Source organism: Amborella trichopoda, chromosome 7 (assembly GCF_054954075.1).
Source record: "Amborella trichopoda isolate Santa Cruz 75 chromosome 7, AtrichopodaSantaCruz75HAP2 v2.0, whole genome shotgun sequence".
NCBI lineage: Eukaryota > Viridiplantae > Streptophyta > Magnoliopsida > Amborellales > Amborellaceae > Amborella > Amborella trichopoda.
In genome coordinates this window covers 38,866,032-38,891,740 of record NC_142342.1, presented here as the reverse complement: position 1 = coordinate 38,891,740, position 25,709 = coordinate 38,866,032, and the positions used below count along the sequence as shown (strand labels likewise).

The 25,709-nt window shown below is 37.5% G+C and overlaps 1 protein-coding gene across 4 annotated transcripts in view; it reads right to left on the bottom strand.

Annotated features, from left to right (window-relative positions):
• LOC18422823 (transmembrane protein-like protein) overlaps nucleotides 1–25,709 on the bottom strand; it is a 29,818-nt gene that overhangs the window by 803 nt on the left and 3,306 nt on the right. Inside the window, exons 3-13 of one of the 4 annotated variants that reach the window (XR_016059581.1) lie at nucleotides 25,314–25,422; nucleotides 24,043–24,152; nucleotides 23,405–23,473; nucleotides 21,057–21,839; nucleotides 20,178–20,695; nucleotides 19,944–20,008; nucleotides 19,375–19,459; nucleotides 3,908–4,012; nucleotides 1,753–1,892; nucleotides 1,300–1,428; nucleotides 377–529 (exon numbers count right to left, since the gene is read on the bottom strand). Coding sequence is in view for 2 of the 4 variants with exons in the window: in XM_006827462.4 (XP_006827525.2) it covers nucleotides 377–529; nucleotides 1,300–1,428; nucleotides 1,753–1,892; nucleotides 3,908–4,012; nucleotides 19,375–19,454; nucleotides 19,944–20,008; nucleotides 20,178–20,695; nucleotides 21,057–21,839; nucleotides 23,405–23,473; nucleotides 24,043–24,152; nucleotides 25,314–25,422 (2,261 nt within the window). In the remaining 2 variants the exon portion in view is untranslated. The remainder of the gene's footprint in view (nucleotides 1–376; nucleotides 530–1,299; nucleotides 1,429–1,752; nucleotides 1,893–3,907; nucleotides 4,013–19,374; nucleotides 19,460–19,943; nucleotides 20,009–20,177; nucleotides 20,696–21,056; nucleotides 21,840–23,404; nucleotides 23,474–24,042; nucleotides 24,153–25,313; nucleotides 25,423–25,709) is intronic. The other 3 variants (XM_006827462.4, XR_016059582.1, XM_088872441.1) reach the window with 3 other exon arrangements.

Genomic DNA, 25,709 nt, shown 5'->3' with positions numbered 1-25,709 from the left:
AATTCCCAAGGGTTTTCACTCGACCTGGCAAGGACCCAACTCCCTGATGGGTCCAACTAATGCGGCCAAGTGTGAATAAGAACTCGGCAAGTTTAAAATCCCAGCCAGATCAAGAAGGTTCTGATTTTAAAGCAGGAAATTTGAATAAATAAAAAGTAAATGCATGTTGTAAGTGTATGTGAGCATGAGAGAGAGAGAGAGAGAGAGAGAGAGATGTGAGCACGAGAGAGAGATAGAGAGAGGGAGAGATGTGAGCACGAGAGAGAGAGAGAGAGAGAGAGAGAGATGTGAGCACGAGAGAGAGAGAGAGAGAGAGAGAGAGAGAGAGAGAGAGAGAGAGAGAGATGTGAGCACGAGAGAGTGAGAGAGAGAGTACCTATGCCAAATCCAGTAACTTTCAACAGATTCCAGATTCCAGCATGTACCAGCTGCAAGTAATGCAATGAACCCTAGGAAGATGAAACGCCATTGGAATCTCTTCCTCAACCAGTCTATGAGTTTAACCACTCCTGTTTTTAGTTCTTGCCATCTGCAGTAAATAATAAATGGATATCGCTGATTAATGTTTCTTTGTTCAGTTGTACATTTGTATTTGGACTTTGAATTTTCTGATTAGTCCATTTTCCCCATTGAACCTACTTTTTAAGCACCTAAAATACATTAACATATCCTTATTCTAATTTTCTGATGGATGAGAAAAGGCTGTGAATTTTTAAGGGGATAATTCATTAAAAAATAAGTTAATTATGATTAAATAATTTTGACAGAGGTTACGATAGTCTTCTACAGTGGGAAAACATCCTGTGATAAGGAACGTTTTGTCCTTTTTAAAAAGTGAAAACATCTGAAAGGATTTGCGTGTTCCTTCCTAGTATAGTATTTTCCATTTTTAGAAATACACCCCTCCCCTCAACCCCTCCAAAAGGAAAAGACAAAAGGAAGAAAACAAAAAGTATTCACTTGATTGATCTTTATCATGTAAATCCCAATTGTACAAACAATCGATACTTTTGAGATGAATCGGAAACTGAATTTCAGCTAGGTCAATACAATATTGGCATTTCCAAAACAAATGTAGGCTGCAGTAAAGGTGTTCTTGAACTATAGCATCATGTAACATAAATTTTCTCTGAATAGGACATGAATTCACTAGGGTTTGTATATATTTCTTCATGTACAAATGCTTACACACTTGAACTCATAATTTCATTCCACTGAAAAGAAAGAAAGAAAGAATGAGCTATGTCGGAAGCTTACTTCCTTAGAAGTAACAAGATTTGACTGATAAGGCCTTCATACCTTTCCATTACATTTAGATTGAATTGGGGACAACTAAGTGTATGGGCTCGTGAAGAGTAAAGCTCTATCATCCATCCAACAACAAGCCCTAAGATGCCAAGAGAAACAACAATGATGATATTTTCTGACCTGCATAATTAGCTGGGGGTTAACCAATGATTTCTAAAGAAGGAAAGTAAACCATAATCTACTGGTGTATGAAAAACCATGGTCCCCAGAGGTCATTACCATCAAGTGAAATGATGGATAATGATTGGGAGAAAGAGGCTCCTAACAGAACAAGACATGGCGTCAATGGTGAGCTCCACTCTCCATCACCATCAGTCATTTCATTGAACGGTGATTACCTCCATGGACCATCGTGTTCCATAATCTGCTTGATCATAGTATATATACAGAATCTCCTATGTGTGCCAAATAAGTAAGTTTGTCACCCTAAAAATTGTATTATACCTGGTGGGCCCTTCTGCAGCAATAAGAGCAGTGAGAATAGCAACACTTGTATGAATTGCTCTTTTAGAGACTTCTTCTATTTTAGCCATGTATATGAAAGTGCTTACAACCGCCACAAATGAAAGCCAAAAGTCCATGAACTGATATTCAATTCATTTAATAGAGTTAGAAGGTGATCATTCCTATAGAGCAAATATAGTTATATAACATAACAGGTAACTTAATAATCAGATTAATAAATGAAAATACTTAGATAAATATGAGCAACATATAGAAACCAGCATGAGAAAGGAAACATAATTTCATATGAATGAACAAGGGAAAATACAAGAAACAAAAGAAAGAATGATGGATCCACATGACATTATTACCTTTTGATATGGTTAATACACACACACATAACAAAGTCAAAAGGAAAGGCAGTTTCTGGATATGTGGCATCTGAAGATCTTAGCTCTTCTAAATACCCCATGTACAGTGCATTCACGATATTTATAATAATAAAGGATACTCTTGTTTGAGTGGGAGTGTTGGAATTTATCCATACAGGACCACTGGGCTCTAGCAATGAAAAAGGCCTTAAAAGTGGTGTGCATGAGTGAAATGGATCTCGCATTGGTTTTTGGACTAAGTCTTGGCTGATTGAGTCAGCGAAACCGGACACTGGGTGCAACGGTGGCTCAAGGACTAAGGCACCAACTGCTAGGCTTTACAGGTCAGCCCTCGTCAAGATTGGCAGAGAGCTCAGTGGTTTGTAGCTAGGGAGAAAGGATACTCCTACCGCCTGCATGAGGGTTGGACTCCACTAAGGGCAAGGGCCAAAGCCGCGACACATCAAGCTTACAACACGGATGCATGATAGCATGTATTTTTTAGTTAGGACCAGTGAGGTCTACATGCATGTGCTTAGAGAGGATGCCTACACCTGCGTAATGTTAGTCTTAGTGACTTGTCCTTGGGGGAGCACCAGAAATCCATGGTAACTCGGTAGTTCATCTTCATCTTAGCTAACTTTGATAGGCCAATCATGAATCCCTACAAATGGACAAATGGGTCATGGTTGTTGGGTTGTTTGAGTGGAGGAGTGTGATTACTGGGTTAGGTAGTGTGAAGTGCCTAGTTATTAGTTGGTACTTTATCCCATAGCATACTCACTCTTTCAGGGTTTGGAAAGATTGGTTCTTTATCCCATAGCATACTCCCTCTTTCAGGGTTTTCCAAATCTTTCCAAATACACCCCTAGGCATTTATAAATAAGGCACTTGTCTCTCTATTCCATTATCCAATCAAGTGAGTTTTTTAGCCCAACGAGGAACAACATTGAGAATGGTATTCTAAAAATAATGATACAATGAAAATTTTTGAATTTCCTAAAGATACATCTTCCAGTTCTCTGCCAAATGCTATCCAGACAGCATAATCACTCTTCTAGGAAATGCCAATTCCAAGAGACACATTTTCCTAGGAATCCCATTTCCAAGGAACCAAACGGGGCCTAAATGCACCGCAGACGAGCCTCGGTTCACATACATCATATAAATGGTTTTAAGTCAAACATAGTGATGGAGCAGAACAAACATAAGCATACCAGATTTTGAATGCAGAAAAATAACATAACATGGTGAATGAAGAAAAAAACACAGTGGCTTGAAAACTTCCCAATGCCTTACATGGCAAATTGAGGACAAGAGTTACAGACCATTCTTGAAACAAACACAAATTTGAAGAAGAAACTTTATATGTTTTTTTATTATTAAAAAGGATGAATCTCTCTCTCTCTCTCTCTCTCTCTCTCTTTCTCTCTCATGTCCATTGCCATGCTCTTATGAGAACAATGTTGTCAGTTGGAGCATAAGTAGGTTATAGCATACACGCATCCTTCGTCCACACTTGGATCATTTAATGATCACCTTGAACACTAGCAATATCATTCATAACTTGTTTCTAAGCTAAGATAACCCTGATCATTAGCAAGACCAACTTCTCTTTTGATTGTTTAAGACCCAAACGCAAAGGACAACAGAGTTATAACAACAAAAATGCCACAATTCAACAGATGAAACAATTAAGTATAGCGTGCATGAGGTAGGCCTCTCAATTATAATATCTCTGAGCATTGAGATGAAACCAAAATTTAAGTGAAACCTTGGTTTACCTGTAAAACATGGAAAGATAGAGCACACCAACTACCAACATCACATGCATGATACAGCCCACTTGATAGTCCACTTGAAGTGAAGAGTACCCATTCAGCAAAAGCCTGAGCAAACGAATCCAAAAAGCTCATATACCAAGCTAACATTAAACAAATGTTTCATTTAACAAACACAAGCTTGATAACAACAGCAAAACCTTACGAGGTATAGAAGGGTATGCCATATTATTTTGAACAACATCAATGAAAAAACACCGAAAATCATAGTAGCTCAAACAAAATACCTAATAACTTACCACATCAATTGAATTTTTGAGGCAAAAAAGAGAGATTCCCACAAAAGAAATAATCCAAAGAAATATGTTTGTGTAGCAGAATGCCAGGTTTGATGCTGTAGGAGACAAAATTCAGTAAGAGTGCTATGGCTAGTCTGGCACCCTAGTTTCACAACATTTATCCAAACCATTCCGAAGGAACATAATCAAAGGGGAAAGAATGAAAGCAACATGAGACCTATGCACAACAGGTAACATCACTACATGTTACAGAGCATATGCCCATGGCTCCACTAATTTTAACACATTCTTTAACAAATAGAAGTTCAGTGGAAATCATTCCAACTGACCATGATTCCAAATATTGACAGCAGGTACATAATAAGCTGGGAAAGCATACTATGATTGGGCTACAAAATATCACAGTTCCTAACGGTCATCTACGTCCCAATAACATGGATAATGATGGAGTGAAAGAATGGACCTACCACAACAGGACATGACCTATACAGATTCCATCCGCCCGTAGGTGTGCAACACTGAGATGATCTATATATACATTACATGGATAAGTGGCACAAGAACAACAAATATTGGAGTCATTGTTTGAAAACCCAAAACTGATTATTGAACCAGTCAACAACTAGACCAGTCCAGATAGGTAATCCAGACCCAACCGGACCAGTTCGATCAAGAGAAAACAGAAAAAAACGACACTTCATGGTTTTAAGCATTTTAAACTATAAAACCATGAAAACTCTCCAATAGAACCCCCTTTTCCCTTTTCCCCTTTCACCCCACATCTCTTCCCTTGCCCCCCCCTCCCCACAGCCCAAAAAAAAAGGGGGGGCCCCAACCCAAAGTCTAAAAACCATCACTTGACCCATCTTCATCTTTCCAACTCAAAACCACCTCATTCATCCCCTTCTCTGCAACATCATACCAACCAACCCAAATCCACCCAAGCCATCTTCTTATTTGTGACTGAAAATTACCGACGATTCAATCCGGAAACAACTCAACCAATTTTCTCAAAATCACCATTTCAGTCCTAAAACCACTCAACCAATCTTCTTCTTAGCAACTCAAAACCACCAATTCAATCTCAAAACCACTCTATCAATCTTCTTTTTAACTCAAAACCACCAATTGAATCCCAAAACCACCCAATCTATCTCTCTCTCTCCCCTTCAAGCCCCCTTAAAATCCATGAAATGGTAATAACCATGGTTCCAAAGTCCATCATTTTTATTAATGTTTTCAAATCTCAAAAAAACATAAAAATAAAAATCAACTCTTGATTTCATCTATAGTGGTTTAAAATAAAATTATTGTTATGGATCTAGTAAAGCATTAAAAAAAAAACATAAAAAAAATAAAAAACAAAAATCACCTCTTTATTTCATCTATAGCAGTTTAAATCCCAAATTTATTGTTATGGATCTTGTAGAGCATTCAAAATAGAAACAAAATGGATAGTTCCTAAGAAAAAATAGAGATAAAATGAGAGAGAAATCAAAAGAATGGCAGACTAGGGGAAAAAAAGGGATTTTCAAGGGTACATTTAAGGGATTTGCCCGACTTTTCACTTAATCGGGTGACTTCTAACAAAATTGACAGGTTTTCTGATAAAACAGAGCTCTATATAAATTAGACCAAGTCCCAGTTAAGTAAAGGAACAAGGGCGGTCAACATTGCAAAAAAAACAAAAAACAAAAGCGGTCCCTCACCAAATCCGATCCAGAATGAAGCTTTTTAAAACCTTGATTACAACCAACCCCATGTACAAAACAAATACAAATTATCATATTGCTAATAGATCGTATAACTGGAGTACGAATCCATGTGCATTGACTCCAACATCAAGTACTCCTCAATTGCTTTCTCTCTAAATGATAGAACAAGTCCTCAAGGCAATTGAGGCCAAGGGAGCCTTGTCAGGTGTGTTTTCATCTATTCTTTAGGTCATTGATTCTAGTGCTACCACACATATGACAGATGATATGCCGAATATTTGGCACATCACTCATTATAATGGACAAAAGGAGTGTCTAACGCTGATGGAAAGTTTCTTCCAATATGAGTTGTTGGTTACCTATTTTTCCTTTCAACTCCTCTCCTCTCTCATAGAATGGCTATCCATGTTCCTAAACCCCATGCAAATTTTTGGGTTTTGGGTGTTTCACCGCGGTTTACAAGACATCACAATGGACATGAATGACCAAATAACCGGGACCAAGTTTTAAGAGATCTGGAGGCACAAGATGCTCTCACTGTCTTCGAAGTATTAAACGCCCCCATCTAAGTAAAAATCTGAGGTGCTAATGGATCCCAGCGAGTACACTCCTAAGATACAGCCAGATCAAAAACAAATTCCTGAGTCCCTAAGTTACACGTTCAGAAGACCCGTACAAAACTACAGTCTATAAATCTCACATGTTTTTCCAATTGGTATAATGCTACAAACATCAAGTGGAACAAGACTTCTCTCACAACATAAACATCATCCAATCAGTATAATACAAACATTGATTGGGAAACATAAAAAAGCTAATAACAATAAATGTTACCTGAAAATGAGAGAACAAAGATTAAAAAACAATCCTTTCTCTCACTAGAGAGAGTACACCCAAAAGAGTATGGTACCTCACCCATGTGGTGGCCCTTTCTCTCTCTAGTTCTTCCTCTTACCTCATTATTTCCTCTTGAAACTTAAGGCCTCACCTTAACTCGTACCACTCTCTCTCCTCCAAAACCCTTTTATATGAGTGAAACAATATTATAATAAAATACAAGATAGGTGGCAAGAGAAAAGAATGTAAGAGTGTCACGTGGAGAGAGAGAAGTGCCATGTATCAAAGCACATGGCTCCATAAGGGGGAAGAGATGGGTGCGGTCAGCATGAGGTAAGGTGCATTAAACGCATTAAATGCAAGAGAGAAGTGAAAAAGAGAGATGATAAGTGGGTAGTGGTCCTACAAGGCAACAAAGAGCCAAATAAAATAGCAGCCAAATAATGTTGTTTTGAAACACATTTTTCGCAAAAAGCTAACAATTCCCCACCTGTTTCAAAACAACAGGTCTCTCTCTGAACATATTAGGAAAGAAGAATGCACAAGTGAAGGTGTCTTTTGGACTTGAATCTTCATGTAGTGTTATGCGGAACTCTTACCACGACAGTGAGTGGACACACCTTGAACTATGTCCTTTATTGATAAGCCTCCCATATGCCACAAATTCTCTTTCAAAAACTAACATTTTCTAAAAAGCTGGCGCTTTTAAAAGCCCTGTGGCGATCTTGTTTTCATGAGCACTCTAGGGAATGCCCAATTCCCATAGGAAGCAACCTTTACTTCCACACTCATATAGGTGAATCTATGGAAGATGTCCTACAGTACGATACACTAGCCTAAGCCTTACATCATCTTGGAAAATGGAATCATTAAGAGCAAAGCTCAACCTCTCGATTCATTGAAGTAAATTGTACCACACAGCCAAGTATGGGGCAAAATTTTTATAGATTTTTATAATATAAATTTTGTGGTACCCACATCCTTCATACATCACACGAGCGACTTGTTTTCCCCTTGAACCTTGGACTTGGGATCTCCTTATCCTAGGTAGGTTTCCCATCGCCATGTGGCAATAATACATTTGAGCTCAATCTCATCCCTCTAGCTTTCTTCCAGACTTGGTGCCTCGCAAGGTTTTCTTAATATTCTACCAAGTGCTGGTATAACTGATATGGAGTACTAATATGACTCCATCTCATGCATGAGTCTCAACTGATTATGCCTCAAGCATGTATAACTGGATTTGTTGAAATAAATCCCTAACCATTCGCTTGGTATACAAAAGCTTCACATTCATACTGTATGAGATTGCAAGCAAGGGTCTTGAACATGTGGTACGTCTACCATCAAGTCCTTAGCCAATGCCTCCTCACAATGGGTTTCAAGGCAATTTTCTCCAATCATTTGGAGATACAAATCTACCTCTTGGAATCCCAAAAATACACCCCCACCACCAGTGGAGATACATCTGAAAGTCATAGATTCATAAGAATCTTGAAAACATCACTGTACCTTTTAATACAATGGATCACCCACATTAAGTAGGTCATGATCTATAGTTCCTTTCAAATTGACCCTACAAGCCGCATCCAATGCTCTTAACTTGGGTACTGGTATTTCTATCCACAACAGAGGTATAAATCCAAGACTTAACGAAATATTTTCGGATTTCAAGGGAATAAGGACCTCACCAGATGGGACTTGTAACTCAAATGTACCTTTGCCAAAAACCTTAGCAGAGATAGGGTAGCCACGCTACAAACATCAATTGGAACAAGACTTCTCTCACAACATAAACATCATCCAATCGGTATAATACAAACATTGATTGGGAAAAAAATAAAAGATCTTATAACAATAAATGCTACCTGAAAATGAGAGAACAAAGCTTTAAAAACAAATCATTCTCTCACTAGACAGAGTACATCCAAAAGCGTATTGTACGTCACCCATGTGGTTGCCCTTTCTCTCTCTAGTTCTTCCTCTTACCTCACTCTTTCCTCTTCAAGCTTAAGGCCTCAACTTAACTCGTACCACTCTTTCTCACTATCTATCCTCCAAAACCTTTTTATATGGGTGAAACAATATTATAATAGTGTACAAGATAGGTGGCGAGAGAAAAGAGTGTAAGAGTGTCACATAGAGACAGAGAAGTGCCTTGTATCAAAGCACGTGGCTCCACAAGGGGGAAGAGAGGGGTGAGGTCAGCACATTGTTAGAAAAACCGGGTGATCTAACCACTAACCACCCAGTTAGATCAGAACCGGCCAGTGGCCAGTCCCGGTTTTGGGTGGTTTTGGTGATCGACCGGTATTTTAAAAAAAAAATCAAAACAATGCATATAAATTCCCAAAAATAAGGAACTTGGTTTGTAATGAATTTTTTAATATTTTTTACATTATGGTAAAGATTAAAAGTTGTTTTTGTCATTGTCACATTAATTAAAATATCGATTTGTTAAAATCTATTTTTTTCATTAATTTTCAACTTCATTTGAATGTGTTTTGTTTTAATCATTCTTTATATGCTTTTCATATTTTCGTAGAGTATTTTTTTTTGTATCTTTTTTATTTTTTCAACATGTTTTTGACCGCTCGGGACTTGCCAAGTTAGAACAGTTTAATAGGTCAGTTTACCGATTAGGGCTGATTAAACCACTTACGGGCCCATGTCTGCTTAACCGCTCCGGTTCGATTTTGCGAACACTGGGTCAACATCAGGTAAGGAGCATTAAAAGCATTAAATGCAAGAGAGAAATGAAAAAGACAGGTGATAAGTGGGTAGTAGTCCTACAAGACCACAAAAAGCCAAATAAAATAGCAACCAAATAATATTGTTTTGAAACACATTTTTACCAAAAAGCTCACAATCAATCTCATACCTGTTTCAAAACAACATATCTCTCTCTGAACATATCAGGAAAGACGAATGCACAAGTGAAGGTGTCTTTTGGACTTGAACCTTCACATAGTGTTATGTGGAACGCTCACCACGACTAGTGAGTGGACTCACCTTGAACTATGTCCTTTATTGATAAGCCTCCCACATACCGCACATTCTCTTTCAAAAACTGTGATTTTCTAAAAAGCTTGCACTTTTCCAGGCTCTACGCCGATCTTGTTTTCATGAGTGCTCTAGGGAATGCCCAATTGCCATAGGAAGCGGCCTTTACTTCCACACTCATATAGGTGAATCTATGGAAAATGTCCGACAGTACAACACCCTAGCTTAAGCCTTACATTATCTTGGAAAATGGAATCATTGAGAGCGAAGTTCAACGTCTCGATTCATTGTAGTAAATTGTACCACACAGCTAGGGATGGGGCAGAAATTTTATAGATTTCTATAATATAAATTTTGTGGAAACCACATCCTTCATACATCACACGAGCGACTTGTTTTCCCCTTGAACCTTGGACTTGGGATCTCCTTACCCTACGTAGTGCTCCCATCGCCCTGTGGCAATAATACATTTGGACTCAATCCCATCCCTCTAGAATTCTTCCAGACTTGGTGCCTTGCAAGGTTTTTCTCAATATTCTACCAAGTGCTGGGTATAACTGATATGGCGTACTACTATGACTCCATCTCAAGCATGAATCTCAACTGACTATACCTCAAGTGAGTATAACTGGATTTGTGGAAATAATTCCCTAACCAATCGCTTTGTACACAAAATTTGTAATTTAAAACTGAATAAAAGAGATTTAAAATTTGATTAATCATTTTTACTAAAACAAAAAACAATCGTTTGGAATTAGAGAATCAAGTAAATCAAGTTGCATCAATCGTTTTTCTTTTAATAACTCAAGTCACATCAATCGTTTCAAAAAAACCATTTAAATAAAACAAACACAAATTTAAACCAGATTAAAATATCGAGCTCAAAATGGAAAAGGGGACAAAAGGCCGAAATTTGATCATCTGATTTCTTTGATTTAGGGTTTCGATCTGAAACATTTTCACATAGATCTGCTATAGCAATGAGGAAGTATGAAAATAAACCAATGCTTTTCACACACTAGATTCAAATCGAGTGAGAATGGGGCAAAATGGAGTATTGGAGCTCAATAAAGGGGAAAAAGGCTCCAAATTTGGTACTCTAATTTCTTTGATTTCAGCTTTATATCCAATAATCTTTCCTATTGACCTAGTAAGCAATGACACATGAACAAAATAATTCAAATTTCACAGAAAATTGATGAAAATGAGAGAGAATGGGGAAGAAAAAAATAGATCACAACAAAAAAGGGAAAAAGCATGTTCAATTGTTGAACATGTGAGAAGTCCCAATTACTAGGGCAATTTGTGAGAGTCTAGCAAAACTCACCCGGTTCCCTACAGTGAATCGGGTGAGTCCCCAAGAACCGGAGGGCCCAACCAACCTCCCCCCGCACCCACCTCCCCCCCCCCCCCCCCCCACACCACACACCTCTTGGGGTTTTTCTCATAAGCACATCAAGATAACAAGATCAGATATAGAAGGAAAATACTGGTCACAGGAGTTTCAAGAGTTCTCATTGGATCCTGGAATCATACATTAGAGGTTTGACTCTTACCCTAGAACATAATAGTCTTGCAAATTGAAAGAAGTGTCACATCAAGGAGACCTGTAGAGCGCTAATACATCACTCTCAAATCCCTAAGGTATATTTAGCTGAAACATGTCATACAAACATTCATTTGATTAATAGAATGCCTAGTAAAAAATTTAGATGGCATGAGCCCAACCGAGCGCTTGTTTAACCAGAAGCCTACATATAATTAACTTGAGATTATTTGTTTGTGTCTGCTATACTCCTCTCCCTAATAAAGACATGATAAGCCGCGACCAAAGTCTGTCAAATGTGAATTTTTGGGATAATGTGATGTACAAAAAGGGTAGAAGTAATAAATAAAGTGGAAATCTCGCGGCGTTATTTTTATTGAACACATGCATAATTTCCAGTCTGCACACATTTCTCCTTCATAAGATAGTGCTCCAATTTTGTCTTTCTGATTCTTTGTCTCCATCCTTGATACTAACCATAGCCCACACCTATTCCAGAATGGAAAGAGCTGTCCCACTTTGTGGCACCGTCTAGCCCTTCACTAGTGTCACATCCTCCCAAAGTATCCACTTCAAAAACATCTTCCAATATAATTGTACGCTGTCAATATCATATTTCACAATCTCCATATCACATCATGCCCTCATATTGTTCGTATATAGCATTCTGACCACATTGCCCCCATTCCTATCTCTTACAAATAAGCAAATGAGCACTAATGCTCGAAGCAGGTTTGCAAGAGAAAGTTGAAGCTTTAGAACTAAATCATAGCATATAAAGTTGGAAGTGTTAAGAGAGAGATAGTAGTGTCATGTCCTTTCTATAAGTGTCTGGGTTATTCACCCAAGGGTAACATAGTCATTTATTCTTTTGTAACATATATTTGCATTCTTTTCAATGTAAATGGTATGTGAGCTATTCACGTGAAGTGGGTTGTCTTCTCTCTCCCTCTCAAAGTCCTCAATCCAAGATTTGCAATTCCTAACATGGTATCAGAGCCAGTGGAATCTACTCGTCTCTCTCTACTCAAGCACGAGCCAGTGGAATCTGCCCGCCTCTCTCTACTCAAGCACAATCTATAAGTGCACTGCCTCTTTCTCTCGCTAAATATTACGTTGCATCTCTTCCTCTCTGTTTTTCTGGTAATCCACTCTTCCAACCCCATCTCCCTGCAAGTCATTCTTCCGACTTCCAACTCCTCTTTGCAAGTCACCATTTCTCTCTCTAAATTTGTTATCTTTAAACTCGAATCCATGTGTTTTTCTCTAAAAGCAAATCTTCTCCAAAGGCACCTCTGTATACAAACCTTTCTTGTCCTTTACCACAAAGTGTTCTCATGTCGTTTCTTCATGAAGTGTCTTCCATAAAATATTCTCCTTACAATCTTGCAAACAAGTAATTGTGGTTCATTTGCCTTACAAAAATAGTGAAGGTCAATTTATCATTGGTACAATAGGTACCGAACTCACTTCTGAAACTTCAGCTACTCCTACACCGAAGTAGTGTCTGTTTTAACTCAATGACCATCGGCACACTAAGTACCGAACTTATCTGGGTTGTTGTTGTTGAAACTTCGACAATCTTCGTACCGAAGTGACACCTGTTAGTTGTCATAATCATCTCTTTTCCGTAAATAGTTTCTGTCATGGCATCGCTGAATTTTCCGTCCTTTCATCTCTATCAATCTTTGTAGAGACAATTATTTAAAATGGAGGCTCAAGTCCTAAATTGCATTGAAGACCTGAATCTTGAAGGTCACCTTGATTGGTCTAGTTGACCACTGAATGAATATGTCTCTAAGGAATCAAAAGAAGATCAAGGCACCAATTTGGCCCCGTCACAACCCTTAAGAAAGAAATTGATCCTAAGTACCTATAATGGCGAATGAAAGATAAAATTTTGTTGAGTAGGTTACTTTCTACTCTTTCTGATGACTTGCTCATTGAAGTGATGCACCTGAAGACATCTCAAGAAGTGTGGGAGATCCTTTATAATACATACCAAAGGAAAACATTTGCCAATGTCCTCCAACTCAAGACTGAACTGATCAACTTACAAAGAGGCTCACATTCCGTAACCGAATATTTGAACAAGTTCAAGATTACATGTGACAATCTTGAATCAATTGGTAGTCCAGTAAGTGATCAAGAGATGGTTTTTTATACACTCAAAAGCCTTGGTCCAGAGTTTAAGTCTTTTGAGACATCCTTATTAACCAAACCTCCCTTCCTTCATTTTCTGAGCTTCAATCTTTTGTTCTCACATATGAAGCTCGTTTTGAGTCTTCATCAATTGTTGAGAGTAGCCCTGAAGCGCTTGTTAGTACACCATCATGGCAAAGAGGTTGCTATAGTCGAGGGCATGGACGTTATGGAGGTAACGGTCGTAACCAAAATCAACAAGTTATTCTTGGAACCAATCCAACTTATCACAGACTCCAACAACCAAGAGTGGGTACACAACCTCGTGTTACTTGCCAATTTTGTGGACGATATGGGCACATTGCTAAAAACTGATGGGACATCAAGGGTGCCTGATCTTCTCATCATGCATAGCTCACAACATCAGCAACATGTCAGTCACTGCACCAACCAATCGTTCTTGGATTATGGACATTGGTGCAACTACTCACATGACAGATGACAACTCCCAACTTCGAGGTATAGTTCCTTATCATGGTTCTTGCATAGTATTCACTGGGGAAGGCATTGCCTTGCCCATCACTCATATTGGAACTGTCTACATTTCTACTAACGTTGGTTCTTTAAACATTCCAAATGTTTTACTTGTGCCAAAATTAAAGAAACAACTCATATTTGTGTCTCAATTTACTAAAGAATTTAAATGCAGTTTTGAGTTTACTCCTCATGGCAGTGTTGTGAAGGATCTACAGAGCAGGAAGGTGATTGCAGAGGGAGTGCTGAGAAAGGACTCCATGTACTCCAAAATGATCAACTGTATGGTCTTGTTATGTCCATCTCAAAAGCTAAAAGAGGAATGTTTATTTTGTGGCATGAGCGCTTAGGTCACCCTAGTTTCTTTATTGTTTTGTCGTCTTGGAAGAGAGTCAACTCTCCCAAAGTTTGTTGATGATTTACTGTCTAGTTCATTGTATTCATTTTGCCAGTTGGGTAAGCATTCCGAGGTTTTGCTTAACTCCATTGGTAGAAAGACTAATGCCCCTCTTGATCTAATTCACAGTGATGTTTGGGGTTCAGCTCCAGTTACTTCATTGTCTAGCTCTCGGTTTTATGTAATTTTTGTGGATGATTATACTCGATATACTTGGATATTTTTCTTGAAATCTAAGTCTATTGTGTTTGATTGTTTTGTTAAGTTTCACACCTATGTTGAACACCAATTTTCTTGCAAACTTAAGACTCTTAGGTCTGATGGTGGTGGTGAATTTACCTCTTATGCATTTAGAGAATATTTGAGTCAACATGGCATCCACCATCAACACTCATGTCCCTACACACAAGCACAAAATCGTGTTGCGGAATGCAAGCACCGTCATATTGTTGAGAGTAGTCTCTCAATGAAGTTTGCAATTGATCTCCCGCAGGTTCTTTGGCCAGAAGCCTTCTCCACTGCAATGTATCTCATTAATAGATTACCAAGTTCTGTGTTGACCTTCATATCTCCTTTCCAAATGTTTTTCTGTAGGAAACCAGATTACTCCATTCTTCGTATCTTTGGTTGTGTTTGCTTTCCACATATTCATCCCTCTAAAAGAAACAAGTTCTCTCCCAAGGCTCAAGAATGTGGTTTTGTTGGATATAGTTTAGAACATAAAGGTTATCGGTGTTATGACAAAGCGTCGCACCGCTCCTTTATTGCCAGATATGTAACTTTTGATGAAACAAGGTTCTAGTTTAAGGATCATTGTTCTCCAGCTCATACAAGTAACACTATGCCAAATAAAATGCAAGTGCCTACTCCAATATCCTCTCAATGGTAGGGAGAAGCTCCTTCTCAAGTACATTCTTCTTCTGGGGTTATAGAAACACTATCTCAGCATCCTCACCCTCAGGCCTCAGCAATCACCCTCTCAATCTGACAGGTTTGATTCACAACCTTCTTCTTCAATGGAGCACTCACCACAACCTCTTCTTTCACCTATTTCAAGCCTTGATGCATCTCCCATCACATCACCTAACCTACCTAAACCACCCTCCGAAGACCTACCTATGCCACAACGCCATTCCTCTCGTTCTACAACAACCTCTGAAACACCTATCAGATTACCATGTCTACTCTACAACTACTTCCACTCCAAACTCCACCTTGCACAATGCAAAAACTAAGTACCCAATTGAAAGGTTTACCTCTTGTTGTGAGTTGTCTTCCAATCATAAAGCCTTTGCAATGAAAATTTCCCAAATCCAAGAACCGATTACCTATGAAGATACTGCCTCTGACACTAGTTGGCTCGCTTCGATGAAAGAAGAAATCGATGCCCTTAAAAGGAATAAGACATGGGTTTTAGTACTATTGCCACATGGGAAAAGCATTGCGGGCTGAAAGTGGGTGTACAAAGTCAAGGTCAGATCAAATGGTTCAATAGAAAGACTAAGTCAAGACTGGTAGCCAAAGGGTTTAGTCATGAATATGGCATTGATTATCTTGACTATACATTGTATCTTGACTATGGCCTCTAAACTCAATTGGAAACTTCATCAACTTGATGTGAAGAATGCATTCCTTCATGATGACTTGAAAGAGGAGGTGTACATGCAACAACCCAAAGGCTTTGAAGATCCCTTACATCGACATTATGTTTGTAAACTCCAAAAAGCTATCTATGGTCTCAAGCAAGCTCCTTGTGCATGGTTTGATAAATTTAGCTCCTTACTCAATAATATTGGTTTTCGAAGGAGCAGGGTTGACTACTCTTTCTTTCCGAAAAAGTCAACCTCAGGTATCATTCTATTCTTAATCTATGTGGATGACATTTTCATTACTGGAAATGATATGAGAGGCCTTCAACATCTTAAGAAGGTTTTGAACTTGAAATTTGAAATGAAAGACCTAGGGGAATTGAAATACTTTTTAGGTATTGAAATTCATCGAACAAGGGGAGGAATCGTTCTCACTTAGCACAAGTATATCCTTGATCTACTCTCCAAAGCTAAAATGTTGGAGTGTAAGCCTGTACCTACCCCTGCTGAAGTAAGCAAGAAGCTACAGACTGAAGAAGGGGTGCTCTTACCTAATCCATTTCTTTATAGAACCATTATTGACAGTCTCCGATACCTTACATTTACACTACTTGACATTGCCTATGCTGTAAATACAGTCTGTCAGTTTATGCCATCTCCTCGACAACCTCATTGGGAAGCAACCAAAAGAATTTTGAGATACTTGAAAGGTACTATACATAATGGTTTATTCTATACATCCTCTGGATCTCTGGACCTTAAAGCATATAGTGATGCTGATTGGGCAGGATGTCCCAATGACCGTCGCTCCATTACTGGATTCTGCATCTTCTTGAGTAATAGCCTTATTTCTTGGAGCAGCAAGAAACAAACATCAGTATCAAGATCAAGCACAAAGTCGGAATATAGAGCTATGAGCACTGTGGCAACGGAAATCACTTGATTGTGCATGCTTCTTAAAGAAATTGGAGTTTCCTTAACCAAGTCCACCACTCTAGCCTGTGATAATCAAAGTGCAATGCAACTAGCTACAAATCCTATTTTTCATGCCCGGACTAAACATATAGATTTCGATTATCACTTCATCGGGGAAAAGGTCATATCAGGTGCTATTTCCATGGTATTCATTCCTTCATCCCATCAGATTGCAGACATGTTCACCAAAGCATTGACTAGAGGCAAACACCTTGAGTCAATAAACAAGCTCTCAATGCACCAAACGCATGTTCGGCTTGAGGGGGGGTGTTAAGAAAGAGATAGTAGTGTCTTGTTCTTTCTATAATTTTCTGAGTTATTCACCCAATGATAACATAGTCATTTATTCTTTTGTAACATATATATGTATTCTTTTCAATGTAAATGGTATGTGAGCAATTCGTGTGAAGTGGGTTGTCTTCTCTCTCTCTCTCAAAGTCCCCATTCTAGGGTTTGCAATTCCTAACAGGAAGCCAATGGGTTTACTCTGAAAAGTTTAACCTGATAACTCTCTTGATAAGTATGGGACACACACAGGTGCAGAAGGGTATAGAGTATGACTTGGACTTTATGAACAAAAACTTTGCACTGTAGCCATAATGACCATTATTAAAACCTTTGTAGCTGCTGGAAAGAATTGAGATATATTCCAGATGGAGGTTAAGAATGCCTTCCTAAATGGCAATCTTAAGGAAGTTGTCTATATGACACAACTCCCAAGGTATAATTCTACTAACCACAGTATGTGCACTTGTGTCAGAAAGCTTTATATGGGATGAAACAAGCTCCTAGAGCTGGGTTTCACCATTTAAAATCAGTTGGATATTTGTGGAGCTGGCCATGCTTAAAGCCCTAATGACCACATCTAGTTTACTCGGCATATATGTGCTGCAGAATCCTTCTTCATGTATATGTTGATGATCTCTCATAACTGAAGATAATTGAGCAAGAGTTCAGGCATTGAAGAAGGTTCTCCTCAACACCTTTAAAACGAAGGACATGGGAATTCTTCAATATTTCTGGGACTAGAATGTCCCGTACTCCACAAGGTTAGTGAATTGCACAACAGAAATATACCCAAAATCAAGATCTTATATAACTTCCCAATCTCACAGATTCAAAGACTATTGATACTCCATTAGAATGTAATCAGAAGTATACAAAGGATGATGGCGATAGAATCTCCGATCCTTCTACTTGTTGACACCTTGTTGGGAGTCTTGAACACCTCAAGATGACCAGACATTAGCCATGCTGTCCATGGCCTGGGCCAATTGTCTCATGTCCTTGTTACCCAATCTTAACTGTTGTGCATCAAGCCATTTGCTATCTGTATGGAATTAAGACATATTTTTTCTGTTCTATTAAAAGTCAACTCAAGCTGGTGGCCTTTATTGATAATGACTATGCTGGACATCCTGACACTTGTTGCTCCACTACAGGACACTGTTTATCCCTTGGTTCATCAATTGTCTCATAGAAATATAAGAAGCAATCAACTGTTTCCAAATCCATATCTAAACCAGATTACTATAGCTATCCCTTCTGCCAATACTGAGGCTGTGTGGATTAGATGACTTCTTAATGATACGGAATTCAGCAGACTGCTCTGACTCCACCTTATTCTGAAAATATTAGTCATCCAAGACTAGTCTTTCATTAAAGGTCAAACTATTGAAGTTGATTGTCACTTTGTTTGGGTTAGTAACAATAGGGTGATCTAATTCTTCCACATATTCCTTCAGTTGCCCAAGTGGCAGATATATTTACAGAAGCTATGCCTTGGAAGTGTCATGATCTTTTTATACATACCAATGCTTGTTGATTACCCATGCCAATTTGAGAAGTGCAGAGAGAACGGCAATTTGGGAAGTGAAAATATGTAATTAACTTTTGTACTTTTCACGTATATTTTCTTCTTATTATGGTCATCTAGTAATTGTAAACATGACCAAGAGATGTTTATGGTATTATAGTTCATTAGGGGTATTGTTGTAAATTATAGTTTATTATACATTTAATATGAGAAACCATGGGACCAGAGGGGACACGCGACTAGTCATATTTTGATTGACTGTGCAGCAAATTTTTCTTGAAACTTCTCTGGTAGTTTGGTTATTCATCCGTTTGATGAATCTTAAGGCAGACCTGAGATATCAAAATCGTCTATTTGTGTTCTAATATAAAAGCAATAAGGTACACTTATGAACAACAATAAGATGGAAGCATATGATTAGAAACATGCAACTGGTCGCAATGATAGTCTGTAAGATTCAAATAAGAAAAGACCGATTTCTAAAGTTCCAATGGTTTATTTCATTATAAAATGGGAATCAAATTAATAAAGTTTTGATATACTAAAGGCCATGCCATATCACTCTGACTTTCTAGAGAAAACAGCTTTAAGATCTATAGCCATGAACGTGTTCATACCTTCTGGCGAAGAGCCCATAATGCAGGAAATACAGCTGCTATATTTGAAAATATAAGTGCAATAGACTGCCACATATGTTCTGCACTTAAATTTTCAGATGACAGTAAATCAGGCACTTGAAGAAAGCAAGCCAAGAAGTGTTAATCCTATGACTTTAGGCACAAACAGCATAAATCCAACAAGAAATACAAGTCTAGAAATTATTGAGAGACATACCAGTCTAGAATTCATATTGGGAATTTGTCGTTTAGATATTTCAGTAAAGAGAAAGGATCACTTTTTAAGTAGTACAAGGAAAAGATAAGAATAACACTCCTGTGAAAAGATGGCCAACTATATGATACCAGAAGATAACACGATGATATGGAATAGCTCAAGATTACTTAAATTTGAATTGCAAGAACATGTACAGCAGTAAAAAAAGAAAGTAGTCCATATTTAAGCAATAGAAAAAATTATTTCATGCCATGACATGCTTGCAGGCACACATACAAACACAATTATATATTCGTATGAAGCCTTCAAAATAGAAATAAGAGGAATTTTGTATTGATTGGTTTAGATCTACCTTCATGTGATACAAGTTCCACAGAACAGTCAAAGCCTCCATGCCTCCGGTCACAAGTGCAATAGCTGAGAAAGGAATCATTTATAAGAAACTCAAAGCATAACAGATATCGTGCACAAGACCAAAAACTAACAGATGTAATACATTAGCCGACCCAAATTAAAATGATTACACTTAAAAGAATTGAAATAATGGAAATCAAGTGAAGGAAATGATTTCTGAGAAATGGGAAACCTGTATAAAGTTAGACCACTGTCATCTACTGCAGAATGGCACTTCCCACTATTAGAGCATCGATCTGGGCATCCCTCAAGAGCTACAGACATGGTATCCTGATTGCTCAGCTGAGCATCCAAAGGATGCCTCAGTCCAAAAACCCAAATGCCTTCTCTAACATATAACATAAGAAATTTTATATTTCCTCTCCCAGACCCATTTGAAATCCGAAATATAGAATCATTGTCGGTGCTTGTCCCATTTGTCTGGTAGTCCCAAATGTCAATAGATGGTATTCCACCAAATCTGATATAAATTTCATATTTTATTTTTGCATCAGACTTCAATTCAAGTTGTAGATTCCCTCCAGCCGCACCACGAGGTACATCTACAATAAAGTATGTCCAAGCAAGTTGCAGCTTGTTATCAAAAGAAGAGTTGCTTAAAAGGGGTCCCAGGGGAAACACTGCTGACTTTTCACCAGTTGGAACATAGTAAGACTCAAAAGGTACAGATCCACCTCTTCTAAGAACCCGCTGCACAAAACCATTCTCCTCCAATCAATGGTAATAAAAAGAACAATCAAATCCAGACCAAATAATGAGCAAAGAAAAGCAATAAATTATAAGCGTCCTAATTATGAAACATCTAATCATCATTTCCATACCGAAGGGATATGACGGCGAATTGCATTCATGAAAATTCAAGGCAGAGAGAATGGAACCCAATAGACAAAGACATGACCTCATGGAGGCAATGGTGGGTCACATTCTCTCCATCACAATCCATCATTTCAATAGACAGTGATGACCCAATGAATCATTGGTTTTCATTAGCCCAATTGATTATAGTATAGAACTCTCACTGCGTCACATGCATATTTACCAATTAACCCACCTGAAGCATATTCCTGTCCCATGTACAATTTGCTCCTGCCTTTTCAGAAGGACACACATCTATTTGCCACTCCAAAGAAAAGCATACAACTTCCTCATCTCCTTGTGTTCTTGAGTGGTTCCCAATAACATAAATAGCAATATACCACCTCCCCAATTTTGGGAACTGGATGGTCAAAGTATTATTACTTATATTCCCAGAGTGATCATATGAAGCCCTAGTGGGAATAGCATCATGACATGCATAAGCCATTATTTGTATTTGATCATCAATGACAGAGTTGTTACCATTGCCATCCAGTTCATTAGAAGTTTGATTAACTGCTATATTTCCAGCCAAAATATTCAACTGGGAGGAAATGCCCAATAACTCCAAGGAATACACTTCCCATTCACCTTCCTTAAGGCACACCTCACCATAAGGATTCTTGCAAATTATTGCATCTTCTGCTGCCTCTCGTAAATGGCGTTTTTTAACAGGTTTATTCACATGAAAGTTGGGAGTTGCTTTCTGTAAACTGTGCCCATCAAGAGTAATCTTGGGTCTAGATGTTAAAGTATCATTGTCCATTGAAAACCCAGAAGTCCCAAAATCATAATTAGTATACTTCAGAGGCTTATGAATGCCTAAATCCAAAAGATTCCTCGGATTTTTGTACAAATCGGATTTAGCACAGGAAAGCATGACAAATGTTTGATTGCAGTACGGGCCCCAAAAGGATGGGGCACTGCATCCAAGCACACTGATATTGGCACTGAATCTGTATGTTGGGCCTCGATTAATCTGCATTTTCAGAAACATTTATCAGACAGAATTGGGGATTATGTGTGTGTATTGTGTGCAGGCATAAAGTTGAGTTAATGACCATAGAACAAAAATCACATAAAGTTTTGCATTTATGTTATGAAATTTTAGCACAAAGTTCTAGCTAAAAAGCAAATAATTATGAGACATATGAATCTCAAAACACATAGAATAGACGTAGCAAATTGTTAACAATCAGTACGTCTCATTTTGGTATCAAAAGCAATAAGATCACAATTTCTGCATAAAGATTTTAATAAGACGGCCTCTTATATTTCCAAATAAATCGCCTCTCATAATAACAAAATCAATATTGTGAACAGCAATTAATCATAAAAAATATTGTGAATGGCAATTAACCTGCAAATAGTGAATCACACTATAAAAAAACGGATAAGTTCATAGGCAAATATACCTAAATTTCCACTAACAAATAAATTAATCATTGTACTATACTACAATTGAATAAGATATTGATGATTAAAGAAACATGTGAAACTACAACATAGTGTTTTACAACTTGTCGAGTCAATTTGCATTGGCCCCCTGATGAGTCTCATGGTTTGAGTCAACTAATTCTTGCCCTCATTTGTTGTTTATAGAGATACTCAGCATGTTCAAATTGATATGATTCAAATGGGACCATGCCAAGTCCCAAGCCAAGTCAGAGGTTAAATTCACTACTAATAAGAGAGGAAATGCACATGCAGAAATTTGATAAATTGATTCACAATAGAGGCACGTCTTTATTATAATTTTATTTGCCATCTTCCATTCATGTGCATGTAATTTTTCTTTCGTTTCATACATATTAGATCATTTGTTGCATTTCAGTCTTGTAGGTCACTGGCATATGCTCTATATAATGCCATTTGTCAAATCTTGGCCCATCAGAAATCACAAATATGTTGCATATAAAAATTTTCCGTTAACCATTGCTTTAACTTCCTTTTTCCCCAAATTTTTCTTTTTTCCATACATAAATTATTGAATCAAGGAAAATATACAAAAATTGTTTTTCCATTAGCTTATTGTATCTCTACCCAGAAAAGGTATGTGCTTGACTGTCTTTGGAATAGTATGTAAACAAAGCAGATTGTGTTCTTTGAGCTCATTCACTCATCTTGTCATTTTGCAAAAGGATCTTGCATATCATGAACTCAAAAAATGGATGATGCCAAAGCTTCCAGCACATTTAACATTCTCAAAACTGAATGTGAAAACCCCATAAATAGAAAAACAAATAAGGAAAAAAAAGAGGAAAGTTCGATTGACTTCATAATCATCATCTGAGCCTTATCCCAACTATTGGGGGTTGGCTAGTTGAATTCCTTCAAAGAAAAAAAAATTAAAATCCAAAAAGAAATTTAGCAATTCCAGGCCCAAAATATACTATACTATGTTGCATGTGCAAGAATGTGCAAAAGATACCATAGTATGTTGGTATAAGGCTCGGATAATGATGATGTGCAAAAGCTTAGAATGTGCATTTACTTACCAGAAAAAATAAAACCCAGGTGTACAATTCACAAAAAAGAACCTACCATCTTTGATTGTGTCCTCACAGGTCCAATGCCATTGAAAAATCCAATATACAGGATTCCTGGAGAAACCTGCATGGTCCTAATTAGCTATGGCCACATGAATTTTTCTTTCACAAAAGAAATACGAATTAAAGCGAAGTATTCATAATAGCCTCTAAACCGTGAACACGAGCATTTCAGTATAATTTGCTTAAAAGCATAGAGACACAGAACCAGGGAGAAAAACACATTCAAACGAGCACACAAATGTTGACATCAACAAAAGCAGAAGCCATGTTGAAAAACACCAGGGACAAAAAGCTTCTAAATAGATACCAAATAAAAGCATGAAACTTGCAGCAAAACAAATTTGACATGTCGTTAATACTAATCACAACATGCTTCCACAAATACAGAGTTTTTCAAAATTTGAAATAGTTTTGATATTGAGGGAATTTTAATTTCTTGACTATTTCCTTTTTTTCTAATAAAGAATTCCTTTTTAATTTTTTTCATGAGGTTCTCTCAAAAAAAAAAACAGAATTTATGAAGATCTCAAAGGAAATCATCTCCATAAGAGAGGGCCAGAAACAAAATTGTGACTCTTAAGACATGAAATATAGTTGTATTATATTGAAATAATCAATTTCAACACAAACCTGCTCATTTGTTAAGGCCAATGCCAAGCTTTTCTGAAAGAAAAAGCATTGATCCATAGCAGGGAGAGCTCTTATATCATTAAGGAATCTATTGATATCTACATCAAGTACTGCATCAAAGAAGAAGGGATTTATCATCAAAGAAGAAGAGATTTTACATAAAAGATCTTATGAAGATTCAAGTTTCAATGCACTATTTTAGTCCCAGTGGTAAGCATGATGCATTCAACTAATTTAACGGCCTTTGATATTTTCGTCTTAAAGAAATAAAACCCAATCTATCCAGAACAGGTGTAGATTCAAAAGTATTACAAAAACAACTTAGTCAAAATTCATATTAATGCTTACAAGTATCAATATTTCACAACATAGTCAGTATTTGGTAATGCAACTCATGCAAAAAAATAGCATACTGAATGAGCATTCATTTCTATGAGTATCCTCATCTTTGCAATCTAGTGATACAAACTTGGAGGCAGTAGAAGCTTTACTAGAAATAGTCATTGACCCCTTTGGCAGTAGAAGCTTATACTGTGTTGCCTATACACAAGTATAACTCTTAGTACTGGACACACCTTAAAAGGCATTGACCCCTTTGGTAGTTTTGATATTTCAAAGATAATCACTAAAATCTACACAATGAGAATATGTTGACACCAAAGCAGCCGGATCACTTCCGAACACCACTACACAACAAGCAAGATGCCAATTTATCAATTCCCCTCTAGCTCCCTGATCTGCTGCATATTTCTTCTTTATTGTAGCTTTAAAATAGATAAGAACATTTAAGAGATGTGTCCCCCACACCCAAGAAAGTATTTGTATAGCCTAAGCTTACAATCCCATACCTAAGAACCTTCTTCCCTCTTATCGTTACATGATTCCAATCATCCAATGCACCCCATAATCAACTTCTACTTTGAATGTGAAGATCCAGTCACCTAACCATCTACTTCCTCTCATGGCAAGAATAAAAGCATGAAAGCACATATATACCACCATCATGGCATATATGGCATAAATACCCTTACTGGAGAAATGGCATAAATACCCTTACTGGGGAAAGAATAAAAACGGATAAAAGAAGTTATAGACCTTAGCTGTCTTGCATAACATTTGCATATGACGAGATAAATTCCTTCATTAGTTTGAAAATATATCTTAGGATAGCTATTCAAGGAGAACATGACATGCAACATACTATATATAATAGATGAATAAAATCATTACCTACAGAAACAAAGCAGAATGTTGGTGAAGTTGCAGAATACCTTCACGTTTCAAAGAGTTATTAGATGCATCAGGGAGTGGGGGACCACCAACCCTTATGCATATAACTGGCAACATATCCTTGGGAAGTTTTTTTGAGCTTTCCTCATCCTGCATAATGCATGATGTAAGTCAAACTGTCGAGGATTGTCATTGCATGTAACCAAACTGGGTATAAGAAGCAACAAGAACAAAATTCCATCTTTTATGCATTTGACTTTCAAATCATGGTACAAAAATGTCAAAACTTAATATGTACTGTTGACAAACCTAATTTGAGAAAGAAAGTTGGTAGTAGTGTTGAACTAAATGATGAAAACTGTTGCATGCTTTGTGAAATTAAAAATTGTTCAAGTAACAAGGAACTCAAAACCTGACAGGATTCTGGAAGCAGCGTA